The following is a 13,251-nucleotide window of genomic DNA, read 5'->3' on the forward strand; positions in this document are numbered from 1 at the left end:
GTCGAAATCCGGCCCTTGGGCAGTGACTTGCAGCTTCAGAAACCAACAAAAAAAGGCGTTCTTTAACGTCGGCATGAAACGCAGCTGGTCACAGTTATAGTTTAACGGCGCCTGGCTGCATCAGAGGGAAACACGGCAGGACAAGGACAAAAGTTAAGGCAGCGAATGTCCATGGGGTGGGCAGGAGGAGTGGTGGATGGGTCAAACAAACACCGACTTCCATCCAAGAGAGAGGCGTCCACGTCCGGTAAGATTCTAACCCCAAACCCTGGCCAACCACATGGTTTTTGTTGCGTAAACCCAAACCCGTGGAAAGTCCATGACCAAGCATGTCAATATGTGACGAGGTTGGCGTGAAAATGTGCTGGTTTAAGAAACATGGCTGCTCGCTGATTACTTGACTTGTAATAGATTACTACTGACTATTTTACAAAAAAAGGCTTTTTTTTTTAATTTAATGTTTAATTTAATCTTCTTTGACAAAGGCTTAGTCAGATGTGGCAACCTGAATCACTGGCAAGGTCCCCCACCCCACAGGCCCCAGTCCAACCACACTGCCTGCACTGTCTATATTTACACCCCTGTAGCCAACTCCAGAACAACAACACAGAAATACTATAGTGATACTAGGTTTTTTTTGTATTTCATTAGTAAATTTATAAACATAGTAAATATAAATATAGTATATCTCTAGTGTTATTTTTATATATTTGTGTGTGTGTGTATATATATATATATATATGATGGGAGGATAACTCACAAACATACACGCACAAAGCAACACAAGCAACACAAGCCTCACATCTCTCTCTCTCTCTCTCTCTCTCTCTCTCTCTCTCTCTCTCTCTCTCTCTCTCTCTCTCTCTCTCTCCTCTCCCTCTCCCTCCCTCCCTCCCTCTCCCTCTCTCTGAACCATCACCTCGCCGCCACCTGCATCAGCACCGGCTGCAAAAGTTGCCCCTGCGTAAGGTAAGCTTATAACTGATCAAAACTATGTATCAAACCGATCGCTATTATCCCGCTGTCATATTGTCATGCAAAGACGACATGACAGCGTATCAATCGGACCGGTGTACGCATGCTTAGAGCTGGAGAGCAACGCACCACATGTACATGTACACATTGTACTCTTGATCAAATCATCTGGGAGCGACCGATTGCACTGATGTTTATTTAAAGTAAGTACTTAGGATTTATCAAACAAAGCTAAACCGCAGAGCAAAGTGAAGATAACCTGTGTGTGAAGACGCTTTGCAAGGTAAGGCGACCCTCAGGGGGGGAAACAGAGCATGTGTGATGCATTCAAGGATACAATATCATTACAAGACTGCGAAGTGTTTGAGATGTTGCAGGAGCAGGAGATACAGACATCCCTTAAGACAAAATGGTCACTATAAACTTGTTACCACAGACCCTGCGTGTGTGTGTGAATGACTAGTATAGCTGCAGTGCTTTTCTCTGAAGGAAATAATCAGTATTAGTTGTAGCAAACACTGTGTGAGAACATCACAGCATCAGCATGACGGGTATGTTTCATTTGTTCTGTTCTTTGTTAGAGAACAATCTGTGTTATAGTATGTGTAGGATCCACTGTGCAGGCGGGATGTACAGAGTGTGGGCTCCAGCCGGGAGTCTGGATTTAGATTTCTCAGACTGAGTATTGAATATTGCTAAAAGCAGCAAAGTGATCCTGCGTCCTGCCTATTCAGTTTCACTTTGCTGTTGTCTTTGATTCATAACAAAGAAGATGCATAAGAAAAGTTTAACTGATCTCTCTCTCTGAACATCCCTTTTACTTTAATACGAGTGAAACTACAGCCAAATAATCTGTCAGTGTTATTTACTGTATAATATAGTTTTAGGGGAAAACACAGTGCAAAAAAATCTCTATGCTGTCAGCATAATACTCTTGCAGGAATGTGTGCCTGTGAAACTCAAAATATTTGTTATAAAACACAATGTGCCCCTTAATATTACAGGGATTAACATAGTGTAGTGCACACACACAAAATAAAAGCCAAATCTTAAAAATATTCTTATAATGTGGTTCTGTAATTTGGTATCCATAAAATATTTCAAAATGTTTCTTTATACAGTATTTACAGTATTATAGTAAGTATTAAGTAAGTATAATTCTATGACATGTAAACAGACCAAACACTGGACCATGTATCATACCATCATGCCCCTGATCTCTCTCTATGGACTTGGCTTTTGGTGGTGGCTTGCCACAATGGTGTTCTGCTGCTGTTGTGATCATCACCAGTGCTCCAGCCAGCTCCTCCACTACGTCCATGTTCCGCTGCTGCTCTGTATTCACGGCAGGATTCATACCGTCGCTGAATTCATGATGCAGAGCATGGCTGATTTGTCCTTGAACTTTCATCCTCTGTCTTGTGCAACTGCACCGCCACCGGCGAGCCCTTCTCGCATGTGTTTGTTCCATGTTGTGCTGCAGGAATGTTCCTCATAATTTGCTCTGTTGGCCTGAAAAACAGGTTTATTTTAGGGGTTTTGAGCACAAAATAACAATGTCTGAGATCCTGTTATGTATTGTTTGTTGTCACTGATTGCAGGCCCTCCCAGGGGTCCTCCACAGCGCTCAAAAAGCAGCAATCAGACGGATGCTGAGTGTAATACTGAGCTGGTTTCTGTTGCAGGTCTTCTGATGACCACTAGATGGGTTATCCTTTGAAACTCAGATTGTATTACTGTATTGATAATGCAGAACAACTACTACTCCACTCGGCATATTATTGGTACAGAAAACATCAGTGTGTCCAAACTGGTAGAAGAAGCATTACTGTTTTGACAAAACATGGTCCAGATGGTCTGAACAGTTTATTTGACATGGACTGGACATAGAATATAGTGCAAAGTTTTGATGCACATATCAACTCAGAGCAAAAGGTTTGAGCAGCAATATATATTTAACTACAATAAATCAGTAATCATGCAACCCAATAACTAGAAAGAAAGTTGGCATTTTACATTTCTGCAAACCACAAAAAAGTTTCATTTCTACATTATTATGTAGCAGACAATCTGAAAATTATACATTTCTTAAAACCCTATGATTAACATCTGGTTATACGTAGGCACAAAAACCACTTGGTAATGATCATGTTTTGGCTTAAAATACCCACATTTGGCAGCACAAAGTTATGCTGGAAACAGGGTGACAGATTGTCAGTAATTACCCACATGCTGTGGCACAAAGGCCACTGGAAAAGTAGCCACCGGTGGTTAAAAAAAAAATAATAAAGAAACACATTTGGTAGCACAAAAGTTGCCAGAAAAGCAACAACGGCTCACTAAAACAAACCCACAATCTCTGACACACAGGCCACTAGAAAAGTGGTCAGGAGTTGTGAAAAAACATCCACATTCTGCAGCAAAACTCTCCTGAAAAAGTTGCTACTGGTCGCTAAAAACCACCACATTTGGCGGCACAAAAGCCACTGAAGCAGCAACAGATTTCTGCTGGAAATGTGACTACTGGTCACTAATAAACACCTGTTTTTGTTGTTTGTTTGTCTCGAACAGTGGTCTGCAGCTTGGCAGGCGTCTTGCCTGGGTGCTGCGCTATCCTCCGTCCCCTTGACTTCTCAAGTCAGCTCATATACTACCTCACTTTAGAAACATTGACATAAGTGTCTCATTGAGATTTGGCAGAATTCAATTTTGTGAAAAGCCTCAGTATTCCCCTGACAGTATCTCGATTTTTTTCCGAAATCAAGGCTGCCATCAGTTCATAAACTTTCAGCACCAGCTTGACGAGGTTGACAACGGTCAGTCTGTAGGTTTGTATGGGTCTAGAAATTTTGCTTAAATGCATGAAGAAGAGGAGGAGATCATGGAACAATGCCAGAGTAATGCTTTAGAACAGAACAGAGTAAAGTAGAAGATAGAATAGAACAGAATCCAGTTGAATAGAATAGAATGGAATAGAATGGAATCCAATTGAATCAAATAGAATAGAATAGAATCCAATTGAATTAAATAGAATAGAATCCAATAGAATAGAACAGAATAGAATGGAATCCAATAGAATCCAATTGAATCAAATAGAATAGAATAGAATGGAATCCAATTGAATTAAATAGAACAGAATAGAATAGAATCCAATTGAATCAAATAGAATAGAATAGAACAGAATAGAATAGAATCCAATTGAATTAGATAGAATAGAATAGAATCCAGTTGAATTAAATAGAATAGAATAGAATCCAATTGAATTAAATAGAATAGAATAGAATAGAATAGAATAGAATAACCAAAATCTAGACTTTTGCCATGATTGGTATGAGATGGAATTCAAGGCAACAAGAGATTGCCTTGAATTCATCTCTTGAATTCAAGGCAACAAGAGATGTTCGAGAGAGCATTTGCCTTATTGAAATGAGTCTCAGCCTGTGAGGCTGTGTTGATTGCTCATCCCTCATTTTGCAGCCAACAGGCTCATCCCTGAGCAGGAAACCAAAACTTCAATCTTCAGAGCTTCTCTTTAGTAACCTGACAGTGACATCACAGACAACATGTCGGTGCTTTTTCTCTGTCTATGGGCCCCAAGCAAAGGATGTGTTTAAATGCTACATGAGCAAACTTCACACTTTGGCAGTTTCACAGGGACATTTTGGAAGTTTGAAAGTTTCATCAGCCAAAAATCATGCAAGGCAACGTTAAATTTCTTATTATTATTCTCTGGTGGGGGTGGAGGTGTTGAAGAGTTTCAGCCAGCGTCAGTGTGTACAGTTTTCTCTGGATGGACTCCTTGCTCATTTGCTGCCATAAAACGCTTTGATTTCTGCCTGTAATTTTGATTCATTACTTTCTCTTCACTGAGAACAGTTCCTGTTAGACTCACACAACAGCAGAATCTGCAGGGTCTCATTTAAAAGAGATGAGATGGGAGACTCTTTTCTGTCACAACCCCCCCGTTTGTGATTTAGTCCAATAAACTGAGCATGTTTTTACATAATAATGAGACCATCGCATGGGGATTTTGTCAGCTTTTGTCTGACCATGTTTTTGATCAATCATTTTTGATTGTGGAAAAACTGGTTCTGTATTTTTTATTGAAACTATTCACATCTTGCCTACAGGAGCGTCAGTGTTAATATTTCATCAAAGGAGAGACAGCTGCACTGGCAGGGAATGTTTCCAGATGTCACACCTCTCTGCTGTTAATCTATCACTAACAGAACAGACAAGAGGTCTTTATGGGTCCTCGTGGTTCAGTCCAGTTGCCAGAAAACAATGTTGCTGTCCATTTCTGCAAACGATGGATATGTTGTATTTCTTCGTTTTATGTCAGTGTTTCTAAAGTGATGTAGCTTGACACCTAGACGAGACATCTGCCAAGCTGCAGACCGCTGTTCGAGACTAACAGACAACAAAACTGGTTGTTTTTAGTTTGTCCGTGGTTTGCATAAACGTGCAATACCAACATTATTCTGGTAACGTTTCCTCATAGATTTATGTGATCCTTATGTGTCCTATGATCATGCAGACACAACAGTTCGTATGGTATTCTACGAATTAGCGCCCCACTTATCATGTTATGTCCTTAACGTGCAGTTACATAATTAGCGTAAAGTCACAGAGATTAGCTTTAGGCAAGTAAAGTTACTGTCGTTAGAACGTACCTTAAAATGACCCAGAGTTCACTCAAAGTTTACACGCTGCTGAACATGCATCTCCCTGGAAAAGTCCATGTTTTTGTGACCCATCCACCACCCCAACCTACCTCCTTATAAGACCACTCGGGACTTCTTCCTTGTTTACTCCCATCAGCGCATTTGTCATTTGATTGCAGCCTTTCAAAATATGTTGGATATGTATAAATTTGTGTGCATTACTTTTTGTAGGAAAACACACGTACTGTTTATGAGAACAGTCTGATTCTAGCGACTTGGTTTATAGTAACTGAGACCCAAAGCGAAACCAAAGTCAAAACCACATCCAATGTGTTTTCAGTCTAATCAGGTCCTTGTAGGTTCCCCACTCTATTTCTATGGGTTTTTGGTCCGTGTGTCACTATGTGTAATACATGTGTGGCTATAAGCTCTGATCAGAGAAGCTGGCCTAATTTTTCTTAGCTCTAATTCAGACAGGTTTGGATGGTCCTCAGGTGTCTTTGAGTCAGGTAGTAACATAAGCATCTCCATTAAGTTTGTCATCAAGTTTTCCAAAGAACTGTTTTGTGTTAGTACAGAACTTTTGGGCGAGTAAAGTTTACTTAATAATAACAAGTCTTCCAAACTAAATGACAAAATATGTTGCATGTAATTGGCTTCCAAAGTGGTTCATAGCCTTCTGCAATCTGATACCTTTATTGGCGTGACCATACCACTTCTCATTGCCTACCAAAACAGCTGGAGAAAGTGAGGGTTACAAATAATGATGGCCAAATAAAGCCTAATGAAGCATCTTCTTTATTTTATAAGCCCACTAGATGGCGCTTTTTTTTTTTTCAACAAAAGATTGAAAATACATTGAATTGCCATTCTTTGAGCCTCCCTTTTTAAACCAAGAGCGCCATCTAGTGGGCTCATAAAATAAAGAAAATGCTTCATGAGGCTTCATTTGGCCATCACTAGTTACAAAAGATCAGCAGTAATAGCTAAAAAAAACAGGGCCGATTGTCTGTTGGAAAGTGGGTCTACACCGGCATACATAGTCTCCCATGTCAAAGTCACACACTTCTTTGACCAATTTTGTCTACCAAAATTTGTCTCAGTGAAGATTTGTAGCTGCATAAAATTGTCACTCTAGCACTACCTTTGCTTCTAAGAGACTACAGCCAGTTGCTAGCAGAATATGTTGGCATTGTACATTTCTGCACACCACTGATACATTACATTTGTACATTTCATACTCAGTGTTTCTAACATAAGGTAGTATGAGCTCAATTTGTCACCAGGAGGCAGGGGGGATGTTAGATGGCCGTGTCAAGTGGGTGAGACGCCTGCCAAGCAACAAACAATATATCCATTTGCGTTTTAGTGAGTCATTGCCATCGTCATTCTTTCGTCTTTTTAGCTACCAGTCACTGTAGTTCCAGTGGGGATAGTGCCACTGAAAGTGGGGATTTTAAGTGAAAACATGATCTTTTTCTAACCATAACCAAAACCAAAACCTAACTTAACATTAACCAGAGCATTGTTGAAACATGAAGAAATATATCCACTACATAGTTATGTACAAATGTAACATTTCCATTGTTCCAACACATTCTTACTCTGACCTCATCGCATATCGACGTTTGGTCATGGACTTTCCACGTCCAGATACAACGTGCAAGGTACCCTGACTTCGTTGGTTGTTGACGTTCTGGGACGCTGCATGTCATGCTGACTTAAATGGTTGGCTTTTTCATCAGTGTCTGATGCCGCAAGTCACTGACCAAGCACCTGATTTGGACAACTTCGGAGTGAGACCGGGTTGATTTTTTGCGGAAACATGCAACACCAACATTCCTTCTTGCGATTGGGTTGCAGACAAAAGTCACTACTAATCCATGAGTCTGCTGGAGGTCCTCTGTCAGTTAAACGTAAACACTTGTCGTATTGAGGCATTTGAACAAAGGACTGATGCTGTCGTTTTTCTTGGGAATCTCTAAAAGGAGTTTGTGGTCAGAAATGCCTTAGAGATGTGTTGTTGACGGGATCCCCTGCTGTGGTGCTGTTGATGCCTTTCATGTGGGTTTTTGGTGCCCTGCAGTTTCGGCAACAGCTTGCAAAAAAAAAAAAAAAAAAAAAAAACAGCAAAGCCTGACCCTCTGTCAATGCCGACGGGGATTTTCTCTTCAGGAAGACTCTCTGCTTGTTGAAATGTGGGATGTGAGTTCAAGCAGGAAAAGCTGCCGCTCTGGTGAAATGCCCTCGAGCAAGGCATCGACTCCCTGCTTGCTCTGGATCTCTCAGCTGTGCGAAATCTGCATTGTGCATTTCAAAGCATGAAATAGCACTAAATGCTTGTGATTAAACCATTGCACCAACAGGAGGAAAAGTTGGATGGATGAAACATGTCGAGACACTGTGACCACAGTGACTCACAAATCTGTCATCTCTCCTGTGAATGGCCATTCCTCATGTACTATATGCAACTGTGTACATCCAGAACATAAACCTGTAAGTGGGCGTGTGTGTGTGTGTGTGTGTGTGTGTGTGAGTGTATTTGCATCCGTCATGCATGACACCCAGGCTCCTCTGCACACCAATGGAATTCACACACTATTTTTTTTTTAATCTCAGCAAAATCCTCTCAGCTGTTACATCCATCCCTCTACTCCCCCAACACACACACACACAAACACATATACACACATACGCACTCGCCAGCTCCGCCATAGACTTTGGAATTCACTGTTGCCATGGCAATGGAATAGAGCACGCTCTCTCGCATCGCCTGTTCTTTTCTGTTGCTGTATGTCTCTCTCTCTCTCTCTGTAGAGGCAAACCAGCTTCTCTTGTTTGACGGGGGCTCGTTTTCTCCCGTTGGCATCAGGTTTTGGATGTTTGTTTGTTTGTTTATTCAAAGACATATCGTCATTGTCATATAGACAACATGTTTGCATGGGAGATGCTTCTGTACAGGAGCATCCCCTGGTTTCAAGACTCATGTCACGTTCGTTAATCGAATCCATCCTTTTGCCCCCCCTCATCTCCTCTTCTCATCTCTTCCTCACACTCGTTCCTATCTCCTCCTCATCTTCTCCTTGTCTTTTGCTTCTCTTCCTCTCTCTCTGTCTTTCCTCTCACTCTCTCTCTCATCTGCTCTTTACCCCCCTCCGCCTCTTTCTTCCTTCTCTCAGTAGCTAAGATGACTGCCATGACAATTCAATGAGAGGAGAGGACGCCAAGTGAAGTATCCCCCGCTCGCTGGAAAGGAGAGAAGGAGTGCTCAAGGTAAAGAGAGGAGAGGGAGAAGAAGAAGAAGGAGAAGAGGAAGAAGAAGAAGAGGGAGAAAGAAGGGATAAGACGAGAGGGAGAGGCAGAGGGAAGAGGGGAGAGAAAGCGAAGAATAAACGGTGGATGGAGGCAGCTCGGACCGGGGCTACGGAGCGCTCTTCACCGACGAAGAAGAAGAAGAACAGCAGCAGCGGGGGGGAGGAGAGATGGAGGCGAAAGGCAGAAACATACCCTCAGGTAACACACACACACACACACACACATGGGCGAACGTGCATGTGCATACACAAGCAGCAAACCACCAGATGCACATGTGGATTCTTTTATGCATACACACATTTATGAGACATGCATATAAATATTCAAGCAACATTCAAACACACAAACAAGCATGGGTGAACACAGTTGTGCAGGAAACCACACACACACACACACACACACATATACTGGAGTGCAGATGTGTACAGAGGTTTGGATTCAGAGGGCAAGCGGTTTTGATTAATCTGCGCTGGCATTTGTGTAACCGAGCCAATGTTTGTTCTTATTTAGAGATGACTGGAGGGAGTGCTGACATGTAAGATAATTCATTGACATGCTGTGAAAAATTAATTTGTGTTGGTTTAATTGAACAGCTCTGCAAAACTGAAATTATCTGTGTGAAACTTGAAATGTCATTCAGTTTTAATTATGTTGTATTTACATGCAACGTAACTCTGGAAAACAGATTTTTTTTTTTTTTTAAATGCAAAATGCAGCCTTGGTTGGTTGGTACATTTTTTGATGAGGCTAACCAATCAGGCTCAAGTAAAGCTAGGATACTCAACCTTTCATTGTCTACGCTGGATGCAACTGAGCTGTGTTTTCATATGTAAGAGCACAAAATATATTTTTTCAATTCCCCACTTTTGCCTGAAGTGGCTTGTATCTGCACACTGAAGTAAATTTACACACTCAGGCTGGGTTGCACCACCAAAGATGAATTTAATCCAAAATTAGTTCTACTCAGAGCTTAGCAAAACTAGGTTTTAAATGACAAAATCCAGATTTAAAATTAAAGCTACAATTGGTAACCTTTAGGAAAATAACTTTTTGTCATAATTGCTGAAACTGTCACAACAGACACAAAGTATGATATGAGACAGATAGTCTGTGAAATTAACTACTACTGCCTCTAATGGCATTCGCTAAAATCCACCCTTGCTGAATGAAAACAACCAATCAGAGCTGTGGAGTCTCTAATACAGCTGCCAATCATGTCAATTGCTGCTCATGGATCAAGATTATGTTACGTCATTGCCTATTTCTCACCTCAGTGTTCTCAGAAACATATTTTAGTGAAATGTTTAGCTGTAAAATGAGAAAGTGCTCCGGCCTTTGGGCCATACCTGGTGCCTCAGTCGACCATTTCCAACTTCGCCGCTGGGTCACAAACATTCTTATTTTAGTGCTAAGCAGTACACTTAAATGTTTCTGAAGACACTTGAGGCAAGCAATACACATTGCAGTAACATAATTTTGGCGCATATTTGATCAGCATGGCTCAGTTTGAAGTTTTGCCAAAATTAGATAGAGTTCAATCAATATGAAGATCCTTGCTTACTCAAAATGAATGAATTAATTACAAAGAAATACATTTCCGTGCTGTTGGGATCTAGAATGTAAAAAAGGGGGTAGACCCTTAACTTTCAGCTGCTTTGTATTCCCTAACAAAATGTTAAGTTTTTTGCTAGCTAGCTAAAAAGTCAGTTAGCTAGCTTAATGTTACTCTTGATGGCTTAGCAGGGAAGCTCTAATTTCTCTGAGGCAAACATTAGCTTCTTTTAGCATCCACCAGACAAATTATACAAGGACTTTACAACAATTGGTACGCACCACTTGAGTCGACAATTACCAACAAGCCAAGGAGACTAAAAGTTGTAAAAAAACAAAAACAAAAAAAAGATAAACTAAGCTAGCTTCTTACACGTAACCAGTGGTGTGTGTTGTAGTGTTTTAAATCATTAGGCTCTTTCATCAGGGGAACTCCTGAGAGTTACATAGTGCAAGAACAGGCGTTCAGGGCATATGTTCTCTGTTTTTTGTTTTTTTTATATATATAGTGTCCAAGGCATGACCCACCCTACTCTGCCTTACTCTGCTTCTAATCGGCTTACCCTGACATTAGTGTTTTTCTTTTCTTTTATATCAGACAAGATAAGGTTTGTTTTACCTTGACGTGTTTCGACGGATGTCTTCCATCTTCTTCAGAAATGTCACCAGATGTCATTGGTCTATGGATTTCTATGGATTATTACCCTGACATTCTTACCCTAACCCTAACGAATCTCACTCCTCTTGCCTTAACCTAAACAACCCAACCAACAAAGACAATGAGTACTAGTCAATCAAAGGGATAGTAGAGCTAGTCATGCCTTGGCCATCCTAGGAAAAGAAAGAACATTCAGGGCTCGGATGGGGGAATGACAGGACCATTCTTACTATTACAAGGTAGTGTACCATCTAAATGATGTTGAGGCTTTTATTTTAAAGGAACAGTGTGTACGATTTAGGGGGATGATAATGGCATCTAGCAGTGTGAACTGGAATTATCTGCAGAGGTTTCTTCTTCTCCAAAAGAAAAAGGAAAATGAGCCAAGTGATTAAAAACTGGTAAAACACTTCATAAAGCAGTTTGACATCACAAACCAGTGTTTCTCCAATGCTGTTGGGCCTGTTTGAGACATTTTCTGCAAATCCCACACACTGGAGCTTTGAGGTATAAAAAAGTGACATAATGTTAAAGTGCATTACAAAGAATTGATAAAGGAAAACCAAATACACATTTTCAGGAAAAAAAATCTTGTCATCCATTTATTCACTCACTGTCTGAATGGTGTTACTTTACCACCCAGTGCAGTTACACTTTACTTGAAGGTATCTACATAAGAATGATATGACACTGTCTTAACTATGACATGACACAGTCATGAACCTGTTATCAACATTATGTACATGTTATAAATGTTTATGACTGCTGTCATTAAGTGTCATTCGGGTTTTGTGATGACAAGTTGACATTTTAGGGTTGTCTTGATTATGACAACTTGACATTAATTACAGTGACATTACCAGAAGTTGTCTTTGTCATAACAATAATAATCATTATGTCAACTTGTCATAAACACTAAAAGAGGTGCATTTCTTGTTAATGTCAAGTTGTCATGACAAAGACATCTTCTGGTAATGTCATCGTGGTTAATGTCTAGTTGTCATTATAAGGACATCCCAAACAAATTTAATGTCAACTTGTCATGACAAAGACAACTTCTGGAAATGTCACTTTAATTAATGTCAAGTTGTCATAATCAAGACAACCCAAACAATGTCAACTTGTCATTACAAAAACTGAATGACACTTAATGACAGCAATCATAAACATTTATGACATGTACATAATGTTTATGACAAGTTCATGACAGTGTCATATCATAGTTATGACAGTGTTATGTCACCCTTATGTCGATACCTTCAAGTAAAGTGTTACCCCCAGTGCAATGATCTCTTTCTGCAGTCTTGTTTGGACATACCTTGTGCAGCAGGCGGGTCAGTTTCAGGGTCAATGTACCAGTGGTCTCTTTTATTTTCGGATTTGTGTTGCCATGGAAACACCCCTCAGGCCCACTGAATTAGCCATATCGTTTAAAAGCCCACACTGGGATTGATATTCTCTGTGCGATGGATTGTTTACATTAACGCTCCCGTTTGTGGATCTCATGAACGGAAATTGCAGTCTGGGTTTTCCAGATATGAGTTTTCATGCCAGCATTTGTCCACTATGTGTAGTCAAACGATTGGAATCTTACTGAGGAACTAAATGGTTGAATGCAGTGCGTTTATTCAGATCTGCCCCCTCCCTGCTTCTCTCCCTGGATGTTTCATTTATGTTTCCTAAAGCACAACAGATGTGTTGTTTCTCTTGTCTTTCATTTCACTGTTCACCTCTCAGCCTCCATTTCAGTCTCTTCTCTCCTCTTTCCTTTTCCGCACTCATCTCTTCTCGTCTCATCATCCACTCCTCTCTTGTCTCTTTTACCTTCCTTTTCTAATTAATGTCTACATAAACCTCAGCTTTGCATTTCTTTTTAGCTCTTTTTCAGTTGCCCTTCGGCGTCTTTTCCACTTAAGCTTATTAGTATTTTTCTACCTGATGTCCTATTGATCTTATCAGCAAATAAACTCCAAAGATTGCCCTTCGTATCAGCAAACTCTTTTGATATTAACACCTCTTAAAGTGAGTCTATTGGAAATCTAGATTTTGACAAGAAGGTCAGAATTCAAATGTTCCTACCTGCTGAGA

At 40.4% G+C, this 13,251-nt stretch overlaps 1 protein-coding gene across 4 annotated transcripts in view; it reads left to right on the plus strand.

The window, feature by feature from the left end:
- The first annotated feature begins 887 nt into the window (after nucleotides 1-887).
- cacng8a (calcium channel, voltage-dependent, gamma subunit 8a) overlaps nucleotides 888-13,251 on the plus strand; it is a 35,262-nt gene continuing 22,898 nt past the window's right edge. The window contains exons 1-2 of one of the 4 annotated variants that reach the window (XM_078175913.1): nucleotides 888-969; nucleotides 8,819-9,152. In XM_078175913.1, coding sequence (XP_078032039.1) covers nucleotides 9,122-9,152 — 31 coding nt within the window. In that variant the 5' untranslated portion in view covers nucleotides 888-969; nucleotides 8,819-9,121. Of the gene's footprint in view, nucleotides 970-1,078; nucleotides 1,259-8,818; nucleotides 9,153-13,251 lie in introns of those variants that run through there. The other 3 variants (XM_078175914.1, XM_078175912.1, XM_033637431.2) reach the window with 3 other exon arrangements.

This window comes from Epinephelus lanceolatus, chromosome 16 (assembly GCF_041903045.1).
Source record: "Epinephelus lanceolatus isolate andai-2023 chromosome 16, ASM4190304v1, whole genome shotgun sequence".
In the NCBI taxonomy this organism is placed as follows: domain Eukaryota; kingdom Metazoa; phylum Chordata; class Actinopteri; order Perciformes; family Serranidae; genus Epinephelus; species Epinephelus lanceolatus.